General features: G+C 44.0%; 1 protein-coding gene across 1 annotated transcript in view; it reads left to right on the forward strand.

The window, feature by feature from the left end:
• DLGAP3 (DLG associated protein 3) overlaps positions 1-25365 on the forward strand; it is a 64151-nt gene that overhangs the window by 33288 nt on the left and 5498 nt on the right. Inside the window, exons 6-8 of the mRNA XM_033227176.1 lie at positions 8982-9195; positions 9462-9775; positions 10190-10275. Of these exons, the coding sequence (XP_033083067.1) occupies positions 8982-9195; positions 9462-9775; positions 10190-10275 (614 nt within the window). The remainder of the gene's footprint in view (positions 1-8981; positions 9196-9461; positions 9776-10189; positions 10276-25365) is intronic.

The following is a 25365-nucleotide window of genomic DNA, read 5'->3' on the forward strand; positions in this document are numbered from 1 at the left end:
TCATTTGTTGAAAAGGCTTTTCTTTCCTCATTGAAATTTCTTGGCCCCTTTTTCAAAATCAATTTACTGTAAATGCATGTGTTTATTAATGAACCTTAAAACTTGTTCCATTGGTCTGCATGAACCTATCTTTATGCTATTACCACATGCTTTGATTGCTGTAACTGTGTAGTAAGTGTTGATTTTGGTAAGTTGAAATTATACGATTTTGTTACTCCTTTTAAAGATTGCTTTGTGTTTTGTGTTTCCTTTGCATACACACATGATTTTTGGGTAGGCTTGTTGATTTCTATAAGAAAATATAGTTGGGAATTTGAAGGGATTGCCCTGAATGTATAGATGGGGTATTGTATTCTTAACAATATTAAGTGTTATTGTCCTTGAATATTGGATGTATTTCCATTCATTAAGTTCTTCTTTGGTTTCTTTCAGTATTTATTTTATTTTTATTGTTATTATTATTTTAATTTTAATTTTTTTTTTTTGAGATAGAGTCTCGCTTTGTCGCCCAGGCTGGAGTGCAGTGGCATGATCTCAGCTCACTGCAAGCTCTGCCTCCTGGGTTCACACCATTCTCCTGCCTCAGCCTCCTGAGTAGCTGGCACTACAGGTGCCCGCCACAACACCTTGCCAATTTTTTTTTTTTTTGTATTTTTAGTAGAGACGGGGTTTCACTGTGCTAGCTAGGATGGTCTCGATCTCCTGACCTCGTGATCTGCCCGCCTTGGCCTCCCAAAGTGCTGGGTTTACAGGCGTGAGCCACCATGCCTGGCCTATTTTACTTTTAATTTTTATTATACATTGACAAATTGTAGGTGTATATATTTATGGGGTACAAAGTAATGTTATGATTTATGAATACAATGTGGAATAATTAAATCAAGTGAATTGACATGCCCATCACCTCAAATACTTAAGTGATCTTAGGACACTTTAATTTCCTTGACTTCTTCCCTTCTTATGTGGACTTATTGCCCAGTATTTTATTTCTACCTTTTAACCTGTCAAATTAGTCTCCATTATTATTGTTACTTTTTATATTATTAGCTCTTGGTTATATATACTCACATCTCTACCTTTTTTACTCCTCACTTTACCCCCTTACATCTCATTGTTTCCTCCTATAGTCTTGGTAATTTTTTCAGTGAATATCTGTTAGTAGCAAACTTGAACTTTAACAAAAAATCTATTTTACCCATACTGTTTGATACAGTTTAGCTTATTGTGGGAATTCTAGCTTAACATTTATTTTCTTTCAGTGTTTTGAAGATATTCTTTTGTCATCTGTCTGTTGTTGCCATTAAGGAGTCTGCTATCAACCCGATTGTCTTTGTAGGTAGTTTTAATTTCTCTCAGGTTGCTGTTGAGATCTTGCTTTGATTTTATCGTTCTGCAGTTTCACTATGATATGTTCATGTGTGTGCTCCATAGATCTGTGGATTCATGTTTTTCTTCAATTCTGGAAAATTCTCTCATGTTATAATTTGCATAGTGTATCTTTTCCCCATTCTTTTACTTTCAACTGTTTGTGTTTCAGATTTAAGGTATGTCTCTTGTACATGGCATCTAATGGTTCTTTTTTTTCTTTTTTTCTTTTGCTTTATCTTATCACTATGCGTTTTGAATGAATGTTTTGTCCATTCATGTTTTATTTTATTTATTTAATTTGTTTTTGAGGCAGGGTTTTCTCTGTCACCTAAGCTACAATGTGGTGGTATGAACGTGACTCACTGCAGCCTTGACCTCCCAGTCTCAATCAATCCTCCCACCTCAGTTCCCCAAGTAGCTGGGACTAGAGACACATACCACCATGCCCAGCTAATTTTGTATTTCTTGTAGAGATGGGACTTCACTATGTTGCCCAGGCTGGTCTCAAAACTTCAAGGGACCCACCCACCTTGGCTTCCCAAAGTTCTGGGATTACAGGCATGAACCTGAAAGCCAGGCCTTCACATCTTAATGTGGTTATTGATGTGGTTGGATTGTCTCATATTATTTTTTGATCCTCTGTTCCTTCTTTACTGTCTTCTTTTGTATTAAATCAATAAATATGTTAGTGTACCATTTACATTTATTTGTTAATTTTTTACTATACAAATTGAGTTACTTTCTTAGTGATTGCACTAGGAATTACAATGTATATCCTAGCTTATCAAAATATAATTACAGTAAAATATAGAAGCATTGCTCTAATATAACTCGTTTTCCCCCTTTGTGCTATTACTGTCATATATTACCTATATATGTTTTAAACCTAACACTTGTTATAAACAAACATTGGTATTATAATAAGTGTTTTGTGTAACCTTATGTCTTTTAAAGAGGGTAAGAGAGGAAGTGAGGAAAATATATTTATAGAGGCTCTTGTATTTACTCACATATTTACCATTTCTGGTGCTCTTTATTTCTTCTTCTGTATTTGAGTTACCATTGGGTGTTACTTTACTTTCCTTTTAGCCTGAAGGACTTCCATTAGTGCTTCTCATAATAAAAGTCTCTTGGCAATAAATTATTCAGTCTACAATTATTCAGTAACATCTGGAAATGTTATTTTTACTTCATCTTGGAAGAATAGTTTTGCTGGATATAGAATTCCTGGCTGACAGTTATTTTTCTTTCAGCACTTTGAATATACCATTCCACTGCCTTCTGGTGTTCATTGTTTTTGATGAAAAGTGAGTTGCTTCCCTCTATGTGATGAATTGTTCTTCTTGTGCGGCTACTAAGATTTTCTCTGTTTTCAGCTTTCAACATTTGGACTATAATTTGTGTGAATATGGCTCTCTTAGCGTTTAGCCTACTTTAGGTTCATTGGGCTTCTTTGATCTCTAACGTTTTTTGTTTTTTAATTAAATTTTAAATTTTAATTAAATTTGGTTTAATTTTATTTTAATTTTAAATTAAAATAAATTTTAATTTAATTTTAATTAAATTTGGTAGCTAGGCACAGTAGTGGGCACCTGTAGCCCTAGCCCCTTGGGAAGTGGGGGCAGGAGGATTGCTTCAGCCCAAGAGTTTGACCTGTAGTGCACTATGATTGTTATGATTGTGCCTGTGAATAGCCACTGCACTCAAGCCTGGGCAACATAGTGAGACCTCATCTCTAAAAAAAAAAAAAACAAACAAAAAACAAAAAACAAGAACAAAAACAAAAGGAAAGTTTTTGGCTACTGTCTCTCCAAATATCTTTTCTGCCCTATCTCTTCCTTTTTCTCTTTTTTCTCCTCCTCCTTCTGGAACTCCCATTGCATGTATGGTGATATGCTTGATATTGTCCCATAGGCCTCTGAAGTTGTGTTCATTTCTGTTTAATATTTTTTCTCTCCATTATTCATACTGGATAATTTATACAGATCCATCTTCATGTTTACTGATCATTTATTATGTTGACCCCCTCTACTGAATTTTTAATTTGTTACTATACTCTTCAGCTCCAGAATTTCAATTTGTTCCTTTTTTAATCTCTCTCTCTGTTGTGATTTGTATTCATGAAGTCATTGTTGTCATGCTTTCCTTTAAATCTTTAAACATGGTTTCCTTTAATTCTTTGATATATTCATAATAGCTGCTTTTGTAGTCTTTGTCTGATAAATCCAACATTTGGGGATATGCATACCTTCTTGTTTATTTGCATATCTTATAATTTTTTGTTAAATACTGAACATTTTAGCTAATATATTGTAGCAATTCTAGATTCTTATGTTTTCCTCTTGAAGATTGTTATTGCTTTATTTGTTTGTTAATGTGAATGAAATCTGTGAAATCTGTCTTCCCTACAGCATGTGGCCTCTAATATTTCCATTCAGTTTTATTTCCTTCTTATTTTTATTTTTAAGCCTTGTTTCTTAGGGGGTTCCTCCATATCTGCATAGCTTAGTGTTCAGCCAGAGATTTTTGGGGGTTGTGCTCAAGAACCTCAAGCTAGTTAGACTTTCTCTCTGCCTATAGTTCTACGTGTGAGCTGGGGAGGGCAAAGTTCAGGTTGTTTTCAAACCTACCGTGGCTTTTACTCTTCACCAGACTCTTTTATTTCCCCTGCACACGTATATAGGCTCCATTGGTTAGGGATGTGTGGGTGGCTCAGGCTTCTCTGCTCTCTGCTGTGCATTCACCCAGCTTTGAGTTAACCCAAAACATGTGGAGACCTGATTAAACTCCCTAGGTCTGTCTCACCCCCTGGAAGTTTCTGATAACTTCCTGGCTAGTTTGCCAGTCCATTGTTTGGCCCAAACATTGCTGAAACCCAGCCTAACAGTGCTGCTGGCCTTCCCTGTTCTTGATATTATAACTGGCAATGCCCCAAATTAAGTGGAGCTCCCTGGCAGAGGCAGTGAAGCAGCTGATTTTTCACATGCGGCACCACGTTTGTTGAAGTATTGCAACTGATAGCGTTGGGGACCTGGTGAACGAGGGCAGCCTCAGGATACTATAGAGTCATGCTATTCTTACCCAAAGTTCAGTAATTTTTATGAATACGTGTTTCTTTGTCCTATGTCTTTTATTGATTTGCAGAGTGATAAAATGGTGGTTTTTGACAGTTTTGTCCTGCTTTAGAGTCTTATTTTCTTCCATTTTCAGTTTTATCTTTTAAGCTTAGAACTTTTAAACATCATTTAAAAGTGATTTTGTTTTAGCTGAGGTAGCACTAGCTGGTATAACAGAGAAATCTTGAATTCTCGATGGCTTAACCCAGTAAAAGTTTGGTTTTTGTTTATGTCACAATTTGTATTTTCTATTGCTATGTAAGTTATCCCCAAATGTAGTGTCTTTAAACAATGAATATTTATTGTCTCACAGTTTCTGTGGGTCAGGAACCTGAGTGCAGCCTGGCTGTGGGTGCGACTGGATCAAGTGCCTCACTAAGTTGCAATCAAGGTTTTTGCCAAGGCTGCAGCATCTCAAGGCTTGACTGGGTGAAGATCTGCTTCCATGCTCACTCACATGGCTGTTGGCAGGCTACAGATTCTTGCTGGCTACTGACCAGGGACATCAATTTCTTCTATGTGGGCCTCACTATAGGGCTACTCACAGCATAGCAGCTTGCCTCCCCCAGAGCAAATGCTCTGAGAGAAAGAGAATAAGAAAAGGTGTCTAAGATGGAAGCCATGGTCTGTTTGTAACCTAATCTCAGAAGTGATATCCCATTGTGTCTGCCATATTCCATTCATTAGAAGTGGGCCGGTAAGTCCAGTCCATACTCGTGAGAAAGGGATTACACAAGGGTGTGAGTTCCAGGAGATGGAGATCATTAGGAGCTATGTCAGAGGCTGTCTCCCACATAGTACACTCACCTTTATTGGAAATTTATCTGTGAGAAGCATGAGCAGCTTAGGAGTGAGTTCCCCAGGAAATATTTTTGCAGTTGCTTCTGTTAGAATATCCATGGCTTGGGACAATTTTATGTTAATTTTTAATTTTGGGGGTGTGGCCCATGAAGGTTCATGCAGATACACAGTACTATGGCTGTGTGAGGACCAGCTTGTAGGTACAGACTCTTAGGGGATTTGCCTCTTTTCCCTTCCCGCCATCCCTGTACTTCAGACGAGCTTCCTTGTCATCAGCCTGTGGTGATGACTAATTTTTTTATTCTAGTCTACATTTTCATCAAAGGTTTCACTTTTCCTAACTTTATGCAGGTTCTCCTTTCCAATTCCATGCTTCATGTGGGCCCAAAGCCTTCCTTCTATGCCCAAGTGGGTGTTTAAAACCTAAGTCTTTACCAAAATGCTGAGACCAACAGCCCCTGCCCCCACTTCCCGCCTCCACTGGGCTGTTTGCAGCATTGGCTCATACAGTTAATATTCTGATTTGCTTTTGTCCCCTGGGGACTTATCTCGCTTTCTTGTGAGCTCAGCTATGCATATAAAGCAACATTTGTTATATTTTATCCAATGTTTTGAAATGGGAGAGTTTTCTAAAGGTTATCTAAACTAAATAACACATGTAAAGTATACAGGATGTTGCCTGGCCCCCTTTTGGACCCACCAACTCTAGTCTGGACAATTTCCAATTAGACACAAAGCATTTTTACTTTAAATATGCCATGAGCTTGCAAATGCCTACTGATTCTCAGTCCGGTTTGGAGAAAGGCTAAGGATCTCATCCCAAGAGGATCCTTTGACTTTGACTCTCCTGTAAGTGGGTGTTGAAGGAAGCAGGGTGGAAGTCAGTGCAGGGATAATAGGAACATTCACAGTACAATGTTACAGTTTTATAATTGTAAGATAGTAAAGATCAACTTGGGTGCAATATTTCTCTGAGAGTCTCTTGAGTCTGTGTTTTCCTTGTGTCCTGGTCTCCTGTTGGAACCCCAGAAGCTCCTCTTGGCCAGCTGAGCTGGCAGGTGTATGACCCCAGGGAGTTGTTCACCCTTTTTTGTCTGCCTTGGATAGAATTGGTTGTGAGTATTGTCTGTGGGTGGGATTTCAAGAGCTTCAGAACCCCAGGGAAAGAGGCACTTCTCATTCTGAGTGGTATTGTCACTGATTTAAGAGCCTCTTGTTGCTTAATACTAGCTAAAGTTTATTGAGCATCTACTGTGTGCCAGATATTATGCCTAGTGCTTTATACACAGAAGAGGGCTAGAGATACAGAAACATACTACAGAGTAAGATTCCTTTCATCCCTGGTGTCTGGACTCGAGACCAGCGTGCTTTCTGCTAGGGTTAGATTAGCTCCCCTGTGCTCCAAGAGGGACACTCTGGGCTGCATTTGTTCTAGTTGGGGAGTGTCTTGAGCCTAGCCCAGAAATAGCAGGAGTTAGTTCAGTTCCTGTGTTTTAGGAAATACACTGGCAACTGTTGTCCTTGGTGCCCCAGAAATACAGAGACAGAAAGACTGAGAGGTAGATGACAGAGCATCATGGTGAAAGCCACAACTGTCACACAAGTGTGGCTTGTGACAGTCAAGTATGAGATAATTTAACTTCTATGGGGTCTCAGATTGATTTTTCCATGGCCTGTGATTTCCATACACTTGTAATGAGGCTCCTTTAGAAAAAGCTTCAAAAAGTTCAGACAATCCTTCTTTTTAATTAGTGGGCCCACACTGAAACCACTGAATCTAAATCTCCAGCAAATTTGACTCTGAGCTTCTAAGCAGCCAAAGCAAGAGAGGTGTTTCGTTAACCCTGGGTTCAGATCCTTGGGGTGGGGCCTGAGTTAATGTAGGTTTAACAAGCTCCCCAAGAGATTCTGTTGCTCAATCAGCCTTACACGGGAGCCAGGAAGCATGACATTTAATTTCAGTTTTATCACTTACCAGCTGGGCATCCTTAGACAATTCATCTGCCCTCTCTGGGTCTTTTTGCCCCTTAATAGATTGGAATAGAAATGGCTCTATTTGAAGTAGAATCCAGTAAAATCATGTTATGCTTTGGAGGCTGAATTATGGAAACATTGAGCTGCAGTTTACACATGGATCAGGCCACTCCTTTGAGCCTCTGTTGACTGCACATAAATACAATGCCATGAATCTTTCCTGGGAGATGTCACAAGATGCAGCCATGTGATACTTGCTGTTACGTTTGCCACGGGATGCTGTCGAGGACCTTGTCCATTACTTCATCCAATGGACTCTACATAATTATCCACAGGGGATGACTGTCTCTTAGTCTCAGGGACAAGAATTGTTGTGGTTCTCTTGGGCATCTGGTCTGTGTTTACTAGGGAGGCCCTGAGACCTTCACATGCCACTAGCTGAGGGCTTACTATGTTCCAGTACCTGTACCAAAACCTCACGTGTTTTTCTTTGAGTCCCCTCAATAGCCCTATGAAGATGGTACCATTATCACTCCCATTTGACAGGTGAGCAAACTGAGGCCCCCAAACTTTAACTTTCCCAGGCCATTCTGCTAGGAAGTGGTAGAGCAAGCACTTGAATCTTGGAGAGGTCTCACTCATAGCCCATACAGGCAACTCTGAGGCTATACTCCCTGATGCTTTGCCTGCTTGGAAGCTCAGGGTTAAATATGTGCCCATCTTGAGCAATGTTCAGGACTTTGTCACCTGTGTTCTGGGGGTAGCACTTACCTCTGGTAGCACCTTTTCCTGTCTTTACTTTTTCTTTGCACCAGTTTTCTCATGTAATGTGAATGAAGCTGCAACCTCTGTGGTATATTTAGTCTTCGTGTGGTAGTGTGCGGCACAGTTCCATGAACAAAATTTTTGTTTTGCTTTTTTTCATGCTTTAAATTTTTTTTTTTTTTAACACCATGGATTCTACACCACCAAAATACCAAAAACAAAACCAAGAACCTCATCCAGCAATGGCTAAGCTTTCCTCAGTGGGGGAGGGTAGAGAAGGAGCCCACAGGTTAAGGCAGAACCCGAGTGAGTGGGTAGAAGGTGGGGGAAGGCTCGGGACACTGGTAGGTTAATAACTTTGCTCCATCACTTACCCATTAGTTTCCGTCCTGCCACTTGGTATTTTATATATATATAGAGAGAGAGAATATAAACATACATATAAAATACCAAGTGGCAGGACGGAAACTAATGGGTATATATATCAATTTTCAGTCAATTTTGTAATGTAATGGATTATAACTAATACAATAAAAGGTGTCCTCCATGTAGTCCCCACCCCCATACTGGGCAGGAGGGTGCATGCCAGGTCCCTGGTCCTCTCTGTTGGGGTCAGGTGAGAGAAACGTCAGGGGCTGGGGCTAGGTGGAGAGGAAAACATGGTGGTCTGCAGCCTGGGGTGCAGCCAGACAGACACCTGGAAGAGGCATAGGTGGGGTGGAGGTGGGGGTGGGATATTTAGAGGAAAGACTGGGCCCCAAGACAAGCCTGGGGAGCTAGAATGCAGCAGAGATGACCCCATCTTTGTTTGCAAAGTGGGTTCCTTTTAGTTCAAATGCGGAAGAGTCGCCCACAGTCTCTGCAGATACAGAGAGGTCTTCCTAAGGCAGAGCACCCCAGGGACTTCCACCCCCTCCCGGCACCTCGTAACTGTCCTCCCGACCCCCTGCCCCCCAGCTCAGCGATGAGTTGAACCAGCAGCTGGAGGCCGTGTGCGGGTCCGTGTTTGGGGAGCTGGAGTCCCAGGCCGTGGACGCCCTGGACCTGCCCGGCTGTTTCCGCATGCGGAGCCACAGCTACCTCCGGGCCATCCAGGCCGGCTGCTCTCAAGACGACGACTGCCTGCCCCTCCTTGCTACCCCTGCCGCTGTCTCAGGGAGGCCCGGCTCCTGTGAGTACACCTCCCTGCCCCTGGCCGGCCCTAGGCTGGAGAGCGTCCTGGGTCTGGGTTCTGACCATCCCCTCGACTGTGCTGTGACCCCGCGCAGATCGCTCGCTCCCGGGGTCGGATATGACGGGGAGAGCGTCCCTTGGCGTGTGTGCAGCAGCCGCTGCAGGGTCCCGTAGGGCCTCTTGAGGTGGTAGTCGGGCGCGGGCCCAGGACCCAGGCAGGGCCGCGAGCCTCACGCACTGCGTCTCTGCCTGCGCCGGCCACAGCCTTCAACTTCAGAAAGGCCCCGCCCCCCATCCCGCCGGGAAGCCAGGCCCCGCCCCGCATCTCCATCACCGCCCAGAGCAGCACCGACTCCGCGCACGAGAGCTTCACGGCAGCCGAGGGCCCCGCCCGGCGCTGCAGCTCCGCCGACGGGCTGGACGGCCCCGCCATGGGTGCGCGCACCTTGGAGTTGGCGCCGGTGCCGCCCCGGGCCAGCCCCAAGCCCCCCACACTCATCATCAAGACCATCCCTGGCAGGGAGGAGCTGAGGAGCCTGGCGCGGCAGCGGAAGTGGCGGCCGTCCATTGGGGTGCAGGTATGGAACGGGGAGGCGCCCACAAGGGCTCGGACCCTTGCGGGTTGGGGCTGGGGTGAGGGGCCGGAAGCGGCCTTCTGGATATATCGACCTTCTTCCTGGCTTCCCCTGAGCTACAAGTGAGCCCCGTGCCTGGACATCGACGGGGCTGCTCCAGCCAGCCTCCGCCCACTCCCTCGTTCCTCGTCCTGGCACCATCGACCCTCCTGGCTAATGGAGGGATGGAGGGCCGTGCCCCGTGGTTGCCACTTTGAGGCCTGTGACCAACCGCCTGGGTCTCTCATCTTGTTCAGGCAGATGGTCTTTGCAGGACCTGCCAGCTGGCTTGGGGCGCAGCCATTGCTAGCCATTCTCCCCGGGAAGGGCTTTCACCTTGGCTCGCCACAGCCACTGACTCCTCCACCCTGCCACCAGGTGGAGACGATCTCAGATTCAGACACCGAGAACAGGAGCCGGAGGGAGTTCCACTCCATCGGCGTGCAGGTGGAAGAGGACAAGAGGTAGGTCACGGTGGGACTGCCCAGGCTTTGTTGGGGGACAGGAAGAGAGAGAGGGCTGCATAGTGTCCCCACTAGCCCAGTCTCCCTGCACATCCTCTTTTCCTGGAGGTGAGACCAAGCCTTTTTATAGAGGATGGTCAGAGCAACCACAGAGGCTGTCCACAGAGATGTCACCAGGGGAGTCATCAAACCTAGAGTTCTTGTGCCCATGCCCACCCCAGGTGCTCAGAGGCAGACGGGAGATGCACAGCAGTTGCAGGGAAGGAGAGGTCGGGAAAGGTTACATGTAGGTGCCGAGCAGGACTCCAGCAATTGTCCTTTCCAGGGGATGACAGGATCTGCCAATCCCTTATTACATCCTGTGGTGTACAAGTATGTGAACTCAAAAAGAAACAAACAGGAGGATTGCCTCTCAGGGGCCCCTGGCAGATATAACACTCCTCCTCACTTGGCTCACACAAGCATTTAACCAGTCGGGGGTACCTATTACATGCCTGAGTCTGTGGTGTACCCGAGATGGTACAATTACCAGCAGCCACTATTCTGGCATTAGGTGGCCTCAGACTAATTGACTCCTTAATTTTCATGGAAGAATTGGCATTGCCAGCTCTGGAGAGGATACCAGAAAGAGGCCTCTCTGTTGGGTGCCTATGGGGAGAAAGAGTGGGAACTTGCCAGGGGCTGGCCATAATGGTTTCAGGGTATTCTGAGCTTCGCAGGCATACGACTAGAAGAATAAAACTAGTGTCCCAGGCCAGGTGCTGGGATTACAGGCTCACGCCTGTAATCCCAGCACTTTGGGAGGCCAGGGTGGGCGGATCACTTGAGGCCAGGAGCTCGAGACCAGCCTGGCCAACATGGCAAAACCTCATCTCTACTAAAAATACAAAAATTAGCTGAGCGTGGTGGCACACTCCTGTAGTCTCAGCTGCTCGAGAGGCTGAGGCACGAGGATTGGTTGAACCCAAGAGCCTGAGGTTGCAGCAAGCTGAGATTGCACCACTGCACTCCAGCCTGGGTGACTGAGCGAGACTGTCTCAAGAAAAACCCAAAACACAAAAAACTAGTGTCCCACTAGCAGTGATTCCTCATAGCTCTATTCCCAGTTGCCATCCTTCGCCCAGATTTCCCCAGCTATTTCTAGGATGTCCTTGGGATGTCTTGCATTTGTGCCTGATCAGGTCTTTTTGGTGTTCCTATGGGATTCACCATTTTTCTCAACTTCTGCTTTGGCTCCCTGAAGTTCTCTGTGCTCCTGGGGCTATAAATGCCTTCATCGAGGGTGGCAGAATGCTGCCCTGGTTGCCTGCATGACTTCTAAAGCTGCTATCCTCCAAACTTTTACCGTGCCACAAAGATTTCAGAAAAACAGCATTTTGTGGCAAACCCAATTTGCAAATCTGTGACTTGAATTACTGAGAGATGGGATAGGAGTCATGGATGGATACAACTCTATGGTTTGAATCCTGCCCACCCCCAACTCTAGTGCTATCCCATGGACCACCAAGCCCACTCACTCCCTTTAGAGGCTTTTTGGTTCCTTGTCCAGATTGGTCCATGGGGGTGGGAGGTCCCCACATTCCTCCTGATAACCCTTGAATCTTGGGAAGAGCGCTGCAGGCCTTCTAGCTGAGACTTTTGCTAAATCAGCAAACTCTTGTCATTCATTCATTGATTCATTCATTTATCAGATACTTACTAAGCACGTGTTGTATGATAGCTCCTATGCACTGTGTTAAATGCTTTAGGAAACATCAAAGACATGACTCCTGTCTTCACAGAAGTTATGGCCTGGGGGAAATCAAGGCAATGAATAATCCTTGACTAAAAATATGACTACATATTATGATATAATAGGTAGTGGAATATTATTGCACATTATGTGGGAATATGAAAGAAAAAAAGGAGGAGATAAGAGAGAAAGGACCTTATTTAGATTAAGCAGGTGACATTTAAGCTGAGACTTGAGGATTGACTAAGAATTCTCAGGTGATGACTGGAGGGAAAAGCTTTCTGGGGAGAGGGACTAGCACATGTGGAGGTGTTGGGGCAGGAAAGAGTTTAACATGCATCGGGAACTGAAAGAACATTGATGTGGCTGGTGTGGAGTAGGGCAGGGGAGTGGGGAGGGAGTTAATTGGAGAACAGGCAGGGGGCAGGTTATGCAGGGCATGGACATGATAAGGACTTGGAATCTAATTATGAGTAATGAGTAGCCATGAAAAGGTTAAAAAAGGAGTGTAACATGATCTAACTTATGTTCATGAAAGATCACAAGCTGCTGAGTGGAGAATGAATTAGAAGAAAGAAGAAAGTAATAGTGGAAATGAGAAGGCTAGTTAGGAGAATTTTTCATGATCCAGAAGACAGGTGATTGTGTTTTGCAGTATGGTGGCTATTGTGATTGGGATGTTTTTCTTCTATTGTATTTTACAACTAGGCACTGCTAGTGTGTGGGAGCACTGTTAGGTTTTTTTTTTTTTGAGACAGAGTTTCGCTCTTGTCCTCCAGGCTAGAGTGCAGTGGCACAATCTCAGCTCACTGCAAGCTCTGCCTCCCGGGTTCACGCCATTCTCCTGCCTCAGCCTCTTGAGTAGCTGGGATTACAGGCACCTGCCACCACACCTGGCTAATTTTTTGTATTTTTAGTAGAAACAGGGTGTCACTATGTTAGCCAGGCTGATCTCAAACTTCTGACCTCAGGTGATCCACCCGCCTTGGCCTCCCAAAGTGCTGAGAATACAGGCATGAGCCACTGCGCCTGGCCTCTACTGTTAGGTTTTCTATGTTTTGTATGTTGATTTTGTATTCAGTAACGTTGCTGCTGAATTAGGTCTCTCTTACTAGTCTCATAGGTTATTTGAAAATCATGATGGGCTTCCTATATAGTCAGTTATTTTTCTGCGAATGAAGATATTTCTTTTAAATCTTTATTTTTCATTTATTTTTCTTGTAATACTGCATTGAATAGGACTTCTGTTCACTGTTGAGTAGTATTGACTTTAGTGGCTATGCTTTTCAAGATGATGTTTGCTACATATTTTGATGGATACCATTTGTCAGGTTAAGGAAATTCCTTTCTATTCCTAGTTGGCTAAGCATCTTATTTTTATTTTTTAAAATAGAGAACATGAGTGGAATTTTATTGAATGCTTTCTCAGAATCTATTTAGATGATCATGATTTTTCTCCTTCAGTGTGTAACATGGTGAATTATATGAATGGATTTTCCATTCTTTCATTCCTGGGATAAACCCTGCTTGATCCCATTGTCAGTTTGGATTAAATTTGGCTGTGAGTCACAGGGCCTCAGTAGTGTCTTAAACAAGTGTATTTTTCTCTCATTAAAAAAAAAACAAAAAAAGCCAGCTTAGATGTAGGGAGTGCAATGTCAGGACTCCAGACTCCTTCTATTTTATACATCACTTCATGTCCAGGGACCTCAAGTTCAAGCTCCCCCAGGCATGTCTGCATTCTGACCAGTGAGAAGGAGGAAAGAGGAAGAGGGATGCAGTCCTTCCTTTTTAAAAAGACTTCTTGAAAGTTACACACAACCACTTTCATTACATTGGCTAAAATCTCATCACATGGTGGCACCTAGCTGCAAGGGAGGCTGTGTATAGTCTTTTAGCTGGGAAGCAATGTGGAGGGTGTAAACTACATAGCTAACAATCAGGGTTCTCATGCCTAAAGACAAAGAATAGGTATATGGAGCTCTAGGGGATTTTGTTACAGTTTTGCTATGTTATTTTTATATACATTATTAGATTTTTGAACAGTTGCTAGTTTAAAATTTTATTTTATTTTATTTTATTTTATTTTATTTTATTTTATTTTATTTTTTTTTTTGTTGAGACGGAGTTTCGCTCTGTCGCCCAGGCTGGAGTGCAGTGGCCGGATCTCAGCTCACTGCAAGCTCCGCCTCCCGGGTTTACGCCATTCTCCTGCCTCAGCCTCCCGAGTAGCTGGGACTACAGGCGCCCGCCACCTCGCCCGGCTAGTTTTCTGTATTTTTTTTTTTAGTAGAGACGGGGTTTCACCGTGTTAGCCAGGGTGGTCTTGATCTCCTGACCTCGTGATCCGCCCGTCTCGGCCTCCCAAAGTGCTGGGATTACAGGCTTGAGCCACCGCGCCCGGCCTGTTAGTTTAAAATTTTAAATCATTTATATTTATGAACATATCATAAGTGATAAATCATAATAATTATAAGCTTACCATTTTTTATTGTTATTCAATTCAGGTATTAGAGCTAAGATAGGCTCCTAAAATGAATTTGGTAGGTTTCTCTGTGTTTTTATTCTTTGGAACAATTTCTGTAAGACAAGAATTATCTATTCCTTAAGGTTTGATAAAGGTTGCCTATAAAATTATCTAGGTCTGATGGCTTTTGCGGGTAGGAGAGACTTTTAAAATTACAGCTTCAGTTTCTTTAGTGATTATTGACCTGTTCTGGTTTTATTTTTTTTCTTGAATCATTTTGGTGATTTATATTTTTCTAAAAAAAGAAACATTTAATAAAAATTGATGGTTTTCAAAGTTTTTGGCACAAATATTCTTTCTCATAGTATTAAAATGTGTTATCAATATTTATTGCATCTCTATATTGATATCTCCCTTTGCATTTCTTCTTCTTTTTTCTTTTTTTTTTTGAGACAGAGTCGCACTCTGTTGCCCAGGCTGCAGTGCAGTGATGCGAGCTTGGCTCACTGCAACCTCCGCCTCCCGAGTAGCTGGGATTACAGGCATCTGCCACCATGCCTGGCTAATTTTTGTACTTTTAGTAGAGATGGGTTTTCACTATGTTGACCAGGCTGGTCTCGAACTCCTGACCTCAAGTGATCTGCCTGCCTCAGCCTCCCAAAGTCCTGGGATTACAGGCCTGAGCCACTGTGCTTGGCTCCCTTTTTATTTCTAATACCATGTATTTATGTCTTGCTTCTCTTTCTTGAATCAGCCTTGCCTGAGGTTTGTATATTTTATCATTTAAATATATTTTTAGGCTGGGCACAGTAACTCACACCTATAATCCCAGTACTTTGGGAGGCTGAGGTGGGAGGATTGCTTGAGGTCAGGAGTTCAAGATGAGCCTGGGCAACATAGTGAGACCAGATCTCTACAAAAAAATGCAAAAATTAGCTAGGCTTGGTGGTGTGCATCTGTAGTTCCAGCTCCTGGGGAGGCTGAGGCAGGTGGATAACTTGAGCCCATGGGTTTGAGGCTGCCATGATCTCTGATCACACCACTGTACTTCAGCCTGTCTTTGAGACAGTGAGACCCTGTGTCAAAGAAAGAAAAGGGGGGGAAAGAAAAAAAAGTATGTTGAAATTTATATTTTATTCGTCTTTTAAAAAAACTAGTGTTTGGTTTTGGTGAGCAATCTTTAATATTTCCTTTCTTCTACTACTTTTGATTATTTTCTTTCATCTGCTGTGTTTGTGTTTTTTTCTGCGTCTTGAATTCATCCCTAACTTTCAATATTTGTTATGTTTTAACATGTGCTGTTAGGGCTGTAACTTCCCTTATATCTATATACTTTCATGGCTGTATCTCATAAGTTTTGAGAAGCAGCATTTTTATTGTACATTTCTGAAGATGTAACTTTCATCTTTCATCACTTTTCTCATAATTTCTTTTTTAACCTATGAATTTTTACAATAATTTTTTTTTAAGTTTTCAAATGAATTTTTTTGACAGGGAACTGCCTTTTCATTACAGATTTCTAAATATGCTCCATTGTGGTCATATTATGTATCTGTTACATTTATTCCTTAGAATTTGTTGAGACTTCCTTCATTATATATTTGTATATCATATATCGGGGTCCCCAAACTCCGGGCGGGGGACTGGTACTTGTCCATGGCCTGTTAGGAACCAGACACAACAGGAGGTGCACAGCAGGCGAGTGAGCATTACTGCCTCAGCTCTGCCTCCTGTCAGATCTGCGGTAGCATTTGATTCTCATTGGAGCCTGAACCCTATTGTGAACTGTGTATGTGAGGGATCTAGGTTGTGTGCTCCTTATGAGAATCTAGTGTTTGATAATCTGTCTCCCATTACCCACAGATGGGACCGTCTAGTTGCAGGAAAACAAGCTCAGAGCTCCTATTGATTCTACATTATGATGAGTTGAATAATTATTTTATTATATATTACAATGTAATAATAATAGAAATAAAATGCCCAATAAATGTAATGTGCTTGAATCATCCCAAAACCATCCCCTACCACGCCCCCCTGCAACTTCTGGAAAAATTGTCTCCTAGGAAACTAGTCCGTGGTGCCAAAAAGTTTGGAGACCACTGTCATATATGGTCAAATTTATAAATTATATTTTTCAAATGTTTATCTCTTTTTTTGTACATTTGATCTACCAGTTCTGAGAGGTGTGTTACAAATGTCTCACCACGATTGTGGATATGTCATTTTCCCTGGTAACTTTGTTAATTTTTACTTCAGTTTGAGAATGTGCTGTTTATAAGCATTCAAGCTTGTGATTGTTGTATCTTCTTGGTGGCTTGGCTCTTTTGTCATTAAATAGGCTGCTTTTCATCCTTACTAATGGCTTTTACCTTGAAGTCTTTTTTGCCTGATTTTTATTGCTATGACTGCTTGCTTTTGGTTAATTTTCCAATACATCTTTTTCCATCCTTTTATTTTCGACCTTCCTATATCCTTATGTTTTAGATGTGTTGCTTTTTATTTTTTAATTTTTATTTTTTTGAGATGAGTCTTGCTTTGTCGCCCAGGCTAGAGTGCATTCGTATGATCTCAGTTCACTGCAACCTCACCTCCCGGGTTCTAGCAATTCTTCTGCCTCAGCCACCTGGGTAGCTGGGATTACAGGCATGCGTCACCACACCTGGCTAATTTTTTGTATTTTTAGTAGAGACGGGGTTTCACCATGTTGGTCAGGCTGGTCTCGAACTCCTGACCTTAGGTGATCCACCTGGCTCGGCCTCCCAAAGTGTTGGGATTACAGAACTGAGCCACCGCGCCTGGCCTATATGTGTTGCTTATAAGCGATATGTAAGTAGAGTTTAGACATATTTAATCCATGTATATATTTTTCTTTACTGATTTGAGTTTATTTCTATCATCACTTTTAAAATTTTCTAGTTGACATGCTTTTTCTTTGCTGTCTCCCTCTCCTACTTTTTATCTTACGTTGAACTGATCAACAGTAAATAGAGTTTACTTTATTTCTCTTCTTCTCTCCACTGGTTTGGAAGTTTACATTTTAGTAGTGATTTCCCTTAAAAATTTAACAGATATACTTAATTTCATATTTTCCTAATAAAGTCTAACATTAGTCAGTACTTCTGTCCCTCTTAGGCACAAAACAAGACTTTTGGAACACTTTAATTTCCTTCTTAATTTTCTCCTCCCATCTTCCATGTTATGTTTATCTAGCAGTTTGATTATACCTCTTTAAAAGTCTGCGAAATCAGCTGCTGTTGTATCTTTTGTGCTTCAACAGTTTAGATTTACAAGTGTGTTTCCATAATTTGTGTGTTCACTATTGTTTGTTACTGCCCTCTTCTTCCTCCTGGTTCAGTTTCCTTCATGCTGAAGCATTGCTTGAAATTTTAAAGTTAGTGTCTTCCCTTGAGGCTTGACGTTTCTTGTGTTTCATGAGGGTAATACTCATTTGAACCCCACACCCCCACACAAGGAAGGCTTCATGTTCTGATTTCCCAGCATTCTCCTTCTAGGCCACATTGCTGCATCCCTGGCATGAGTGTTTCCAGTCCAAGTTTGCAAATGAAACAGACCTTCTTGGCTGCTGGCTTTGTGCATAGGATCTCTTTCCAGCTCCCCTTGCTGCACAGGTTTGGGGTCTCTCCTCTCATCCTCCTTCAGCATTTTCATCCAGCCTCTAGCATATGTCTGGCCTGATCTCCCTGTGGTTCACTTGGCTTAGACCCTCTCTGACTATACGGGTTTTGAATTTCTTTCCTGTTTCTGTTACCCTGAAAATTCTCATTCCTATTTTCAAGCCCAGCATTGTAGCAAAAACACCTTTTTGATTTCTTAAAACCCAGCATTTCTATGTGTTTAGGGTGTGAGTGGGAGCTTCCTAAGTTAGTTCAGTCTACTCTGTGGATCAGTGGTCTGGGTAAGGCTGATAGCAGTGGATACAGAGAGAAGTGGGCCAATTTGAGCAGTGTTTTGGAGTGAAAGTCAGGGAAGGGCAGGGACAGGCAGAGAATGTGGCCTTCCTTGCTGTCGTGTAAGTGGTTGGTGAGGTCTTGATGTGGCGGACTGAGGAGAGGACATGGTGTTGAATAAGCATCTAAAGAACCAAATTGCCTGGGACAGGTGATCACACTGGGAATTCAGAGGGAGTGACAGGTGGGGAGAGGGGAAATCTGGCCCATCTCTTTGGCCAGGCTCCCTGGCCTGTCTGCTGCAGGCGTCCTTAGTCATACACCTGCATAGTCCTTTCTGTCCCTTATGTCCCTGGCACTTTAAGTCTGACTCCTCACATACCATGCCCCAACTGGTGCATAAAAGTGAGCCATGAATTCCAGCAGCCTCGCCTGGCCAGCGTTCAGGCCTAGCCCGCCGCACACAGCCCAGCCCCATTTTCTTTGACTCTCTTGTCCTTACTGCTGTTTCGCTCATCCCAGTATCTGTTTCTTTCTCTGTGCTTTGGTTTTAAAAATTGCTGGGCAGGAAACATCTCTTCTCTTCTGGCTTTCAGGATGTTCCCTGCTCACCTCTTGGGTGAGGATTTTGGACTTATTGTCCCTTCTGTCTGGGAATTGTCTGTGAGTCCTTCCAGTTGCCCAGCATCAGTGATCACTTGGCATAGAATATACAAGGAGGGGGCTGGCACCCCTTCAGTTCTATCTCCACTGCACACACCCCCGCCAAGATTCATCTGTCCATAGATATTTATTGGATCTGTATTATTTGCCAAACACTGTGCTGGGCACTGAGGATGCAAAGGTGAGCAGAACCAGAGACAGCTCCTGCCCGTGCAAAGCTTACCACCAAGTTAATCTAAGAATCTCATTAATGACATAGCCACTGTGCCAGGTACCGCAAAGGAGAGGCATGTGAGCCATGACAGTGTAGACTATGGGGCTTTGAGTCTGCCAGAGGTATCAGGCATGGCTTCCCTGGGAAGTGACGTTTGCATGGAGATCTGACGGATGAACAAAAATTAACTGAGTGAAAAATGGAAGATAAGATTCCAGGCAGAAGGAATAGCATATGCTAAGGCCTTGTGGTGAGAGAGAACATACTTAATCAGTTACCAGCCGTGTCTCAATGTGTCCTTACGGCACCTGTTTCCCTAGACCCAGCACACTCTGGGCCATGATAAAAGGATGCATCAAATGCCTTGCTGAATATTAGCAAGTGGCCTTTTGAAGTCATCGAAAATGGGATTTTTGCCTCCAACTCTCTCTAACCATGGGGATATGCCTGTATCTTCCACCCTTAGGTCCCCCCCAGAAAGACCTTATCTTAAACTGTAAATTTAGCAAAAACAAAACCAACAACATCAACAGCAAAACTCGCCAAAATAAAGAAACAAAAACCACCAGGATGCCCAGTGAAGTTTGATGATCAGATAAACAATGAATACATTTTAATATGTCACATGCAATATTTGGGACATAACTTATACTAAAAAAATCTGTCATTTATCTGAAATTCAAATTCAACTGGGAGTCCTATATTTTATCTGACATCCCTACTCATACCTGCTTGTGCCCACTAAGGGCCACCTGGAGAACTCTGTGGAGGAAGACCTGCCTACCCTTTCCTTAACATTATGGTCATTTCTAGCTTTGGGACCTTGGGAAGGGTATATGCTGAAAGAATGGCCCCTTGAGGCCTGGGAAGGAAGCTTCCATCCCCATGAAGTTATATTCCAAGAACAGTCCTGCAAAAGCAACGAGAAGCTGACTGCCCAAAGCCCTGGGTGCAAATGCCGCCTCCATTCCTGAGCCTGCAACTTTAGGACAGTTCCTGACTCACCCTCATGACTCCTCCTGAATCTCCCACCCTAGCCTCTGCTTGGCATCCCTGTCACAGCCCCCAGGCTGGAGTGGTGGGTTCAGTGAGCCCTGCTTGATTATATGTTTAGGCTTTTAGATGCCTTCACACAGGAGCTTCTATAGCAGCTAGTTTGAAGGCTATGCCTAGTTGAAATGACACTGTCCTTCCCCCTCCCTACCCACTCCCCCTCCCACCCCTCCAGCCTGCTGCCAAATACTCCTGGCAAAACCTCACAACAACTTCTGGATACTGAGCTTTCCTTGGATACTGTGTCTCTTGGGATAATCCAGCTTCTACCCAGAGGCTTTTATGTTATCCCCCAGAGAATCACAGTAGAAACTCTCCCTGAAGTAGAATCACAGTGGAAACTCTCCCTGAAGTAACCATGATAACAACTAGCAGAATCATCAGGAATGTAATCATTGTCACCTTGGAGAACTCAAAGGGAGGAGGCTTCTGCAGCCACATTTAAAGGCTTGGGAGAAAATACTGTGAACGCATTGTTACGCATTAATGACAATTCACAGCTGAAGCCGGTTTCTATCCTGTGCTGACAGCTGTTGGTGGACACCACAGCAAATACTGCCAAATCCAAAACTAAATAGCGACATAAACCCTGAACTTCACTATTCTAAAAATTCATCTGTTATAGTTAGGAGTGGGTTTGACTGTGAGTTCTAGAAAACCCCCAAACAACAGTGATTTAAATATGATAGAAGTTTATTTTTCTCTTACTTAGAGGAAATCCAGGGAGACTTAGTTGAGGTCTGGTAGGTGCCCCACAGTGTCAGGGCCCGGAGCCTTCTATCTTATTCTTCATCCCCCACCCCACTTACCACTTCCCTTTGGTCTCATGTTTCAAAATGGCTGCTTGAGGTCCAGCCATCATGTCTGCATTCTGGTGACTGGGAAGGAGGAAGAGACAAAGAAGGGCATACCTCCTCCTTTTAAGGACACTTTCTGGAAGTTGCACATGCCACTTCTACTTTTGTCTCATGGGCTAGAACTTACTCACATGGCTACATCTAGTTGGTAGGGAGAATGGGAAAGAATCTTTATTCAAAGTAGCCATGCATCCAACATAAAATGGTGGGGTTCTGCTACTAAGGGAGAACCTTAGATGGATCTTAGAAGACAGTTAGTGGTCTCTACCATCCTTCCTTCCTTCCAACCAACCAACCAATCAACCAGCCAACGTTTCTGTGTGATGAACTGCCCTATTTAGTGAGGAGACACTTATGCAAATAACCAGCAATGATACAATGTGATATGGAGTATAAAAGAGTTTTGTTCAAAGCGCTGTGGGAGAACAGATGGAAATGATCAACAGCAATCATAATAATTAATAACTACAATGCCCTAGCCGGGTTCTCAGTGCTACATTCCGATGATTGTGTTTGTCCAGCTCCCTTTCTTTTCAGTGAGAGCTGCAAACCATTCTACTTCTCTAGAATAGCTAACACAATGGGCAGGCAGGGTGCTGTTCTGAGTTCTTTATGGATATTATCTCACAACAATCTTATGAACTGTTACTATTATCATTCTCATTTACAGATGGGGAAATGAGGCACAAGCCACAGAGCTGGGTTTTGGACCCGGGCAAGGCTCCAGAGCACACGGCCCTAACCGCTCTGTTCTAATGCCCCCCCTAAAGCTGCTCATTTTCATTCCTTTCCCTACTCCCCAGACATCTCTGGCAGATAACCACCCCCCATCACCCACTTCATTGTGATGACTGGGGTCAACTGATGGGACTTCTGTCCACTTCCAAGCCAAACCCCAGCTTACTTAGATCTCTTCCCTTGTCTCTTCCAACAGCCCTGCCTTCATTTTAGGAGTCAACCCCCTTAAGCCTCGGTTTTCTGATCTACTAGTAGGGCTGATACTAACACCCGTAGAGTGGGACTGTTTGTGAGGACTGAGCGTGTTTATTCATGGAAAGTGCTTCTCCTGGCACATACTAAGTGCTCAGAAGATGTTATTCTTTTTTATCCCCCTTATATCTGGTTCCTTCTCTCTTCTCTCTCTTCATTCCACTTCTCTTTACAGGTTGTGTTAATTTCATATTCCTGCTGAAAAAAATGATCACAAATTCAGTGATAGAAAACAATACATATTTATTATCTGGGATCAGAGTCTCACTGGGGTTTCGAACTGGACTCTGGAAGGCTCTGGGAAGCATCCATTTAGTCACTTTTTCCAGTTTGTGGAGGCTGACTGCACTCCTTCGCTTGCAGCCTGCTTGTGTCTTCGGAGCCAGCAGTGGTGGGCTGAGTCCCCAGGTTGCATTATTCCAACCTTGATTCTGTCGTTCCATCTTCTTCTCTGACTCTTCTGCCTCCCTCTTTAATTTACAAAATGTGATTACACCAGGATAATCCAGGAGAGTCTCCTCTTCTTAGTATCCTTAACTTAGTCACATCTGCAAATTCCTTTTTTGCTGTGGAAGGTGACATATTCACAGGTTCTGGGGATTAGGATGTGGATTCCTTTGGTGGCTATTATTCTGCCTACAGGTTCTTTCCTCTTGGGATACAGCAAGCAAGAAGCACCCAAAACAAAATATCCCTCTTTAACAGTACATTCTCTTCTGCCTTCCTCCCTTCTCAGCCAGGCTCTTTGAGGGTTGCCTTGACTAGTTTTCTCCACCTCCTGACAACCTGCTGCAGTCTGCATCTGCCCCCACATTCCACCAAACCCACTCTTGCTTGGATCACCCGTGGCTTCCAGATTGCCAAATCCGTGGGCACCTTTCATTCTTAACCGGCTGCGTTTTCCATATTAGCTGCCCATTCCTTCATGAGACCTTTCTGTCCCCTCTCTGCTTTTATGTCACTTTCTGCTGGTTTTCTCAGTCTTCCTTTCCGGCTTAGACTCCTTTATGAGCTGCACCATTTCCACCCACCCCTGAAATGTCCATGTTTCCCCAGGGTTTGGATCTTGGATCCGTTGTTCTTTTCTTGGGTGAGCTTGGCCCACACTGCTGGTTTTAAATGCCACTTGCATAGGGATGAGCACCTCCTGCTTGTGCTGTACACATCTCTGGCTGCTGGCCGGGAGCGTTGGTGAGGACTGTGCTTCCGGTCATCCCATCGGCTCCTCGACTTCCTTGGTCTCCTTTGAGGCAGACATGTGAGAGAGCTCACTGAGGCAGTGACTTGAGAAGCATGCAGCCTGGGGCACTTGGTGCTTCTGTTCCCGGCAGTATGGCTGTTTCCATACTGTTTCCATCACGATGGAATGGGATCCTCTCAGGACATCTCAGAGGACAGGTGGAAGGCAGTGAACATGGCAGTGCCGAAGGACAGAGCTGTGTTTAGCAGGGGTGACAGGAAAGCACGCAGGCATGGCAGATTATCAGGCACGTATTTATTGGAGCAAACCCCTCTATTACCTTTGTGGTTTGCAACAGCTGTAGCTCTGAAGGAGCCACAAGCTAACTAGATCACAAAGGCACACGAACATTCAAAGCAAGTCAAGGTGCATCCTAACTGCAGTTAGACACGCAAGACTCTCACCAGAAAGAACAATCTGCCCAAACAGCAGGGCTGCCTGTGAAGCCAGGAGGGCTGCTGAGGGAGGTGTGGTACTCAGGTGTGGTCTTGCGGGGAGAGGGGGGTGAAACAGGTGAAACAGGACTTAAGCAGGGAATGGACATTTCAGGCAGGGAAATAGCGTGTGCAAAGACTTGGAGTCAACTTGGGGAACAAGGAGAATGTGGGGGAGATGAGGTTGAAGAGGAGGACTGTGTCCAGGGCATCAGGGCCTCAGATAATGCTGGTACAGGAAGTCTGAACTTTGTCTTGTTGGTAGTAGGGGACCGTGGAAGCGTTTTGAGCAGGGGAATGACTTGGCAGAGCTCAGCTTTAGGAAGACTACTCCAGTCTTGGGTGGACTGGGGAGGGCCCCAGATCTTAAAATATGCAAAATGTAATTTTAGAGAGAGGAGCTACCTTGGCAATTACTTATCTATTTCTATAATTGTATATATGTGTGTATTTTTAGATGTATATATGTGTGTATATTTATATCTAATATATATATATATTTTAAGTACATATACATACACATTGGATGACCTAGATGGAGGGTGAGTGACAAAGGTACACAGTGACAAAGCCAGCATTAGAACTCAGAGCTAACTCCTGGTCCCATGCTCTTCCTCTGCAGGGTACTCATGGAGGCAGAGGTATCTGAAAGGAGGCCAGTTTAATCATCAGGGCAGATGGTGGTACAAGCCTTGACCAGGGCAGGACAGGGCAGACACTGAGGGGAAGATTGTGTGGGAGGCAATGAGGATATGTTCTCTCTCCTTCTCCCTCTCTGGGTGGGGGTTGGGACATAGGGCTCGTTGGAGACTGCACATGAGTGCATCTCTCCTTCCTGGGTCCTGCAGCATCCTTCTGGGCCTGGTTTCTATGGCAACAGGCTCCCAGCAGGCAGCCTGCCAGCTGGAGAGAAGTAGGCAGGCAGGCAGGGAGAGAAGGCCTGGGCAGCAAGAGGAAGGCTGAAGTTGCGGGGGTTGGGAGAGTCTCTTGGGGAGGTAGAGGGACCCGTAGAGCTGGCCCCACAATCCCTTCTGACCATGTAGGGGTGGAGGTAGCTCAGGACACACAGGCTTTTCTTTTGTGGTCCTTGAATTTCCAAACCTTGATCTTCTGTTTATCTCCCACCTCCCACATCTCCTGGCTCCCACTTCTTAAAGTATTGCCTGGTCCCAACCTCATGCATCTTAAGGGACTGCTGACTTCTTTATAGAAAAGAACTCTGAATTCAGGGAAAAAATGAACAAGGTCAGTTGACTTTCTGGTTTGCATAAGATTTGCATATTATTAACTCAAAGACAAGAAATTTCCAAGCCCTATGTCATTCCTGCAAACAACTTAATACAGCTCCACTGGCACTGACTTACTGTGTCTGGCCAGGCTCTGGGCTGAGCCATTGGGGTCCCTAGAGAAGTCCTCCCAGCTGCAGGCCCACTCCACCCGCAGCTGCTCCAAGGCATTTCTTCCTGTGATGTTCTAGCAGCTGGTGCAGTGCGAAGTGCTTGGACTGTGGAGCCCAGCAGCCCTGAGTCCAA

This window comes from Trachypithecus francoisi, unplaced genomic scaffold (assembly GCF_009764315.1).
Source record: "Trachypithecus francoisi isolate TF-2019V2 unplaced genomic scaffold, Tfra_2.0 Lachesis_group12, whole genome shotgun sequence".
NCBI lineage: Eukaryota > Metazoa > Chordata > Mammalia > Primates > Cercopithecidae > Trachypithecus > Trachypithecus francoisi.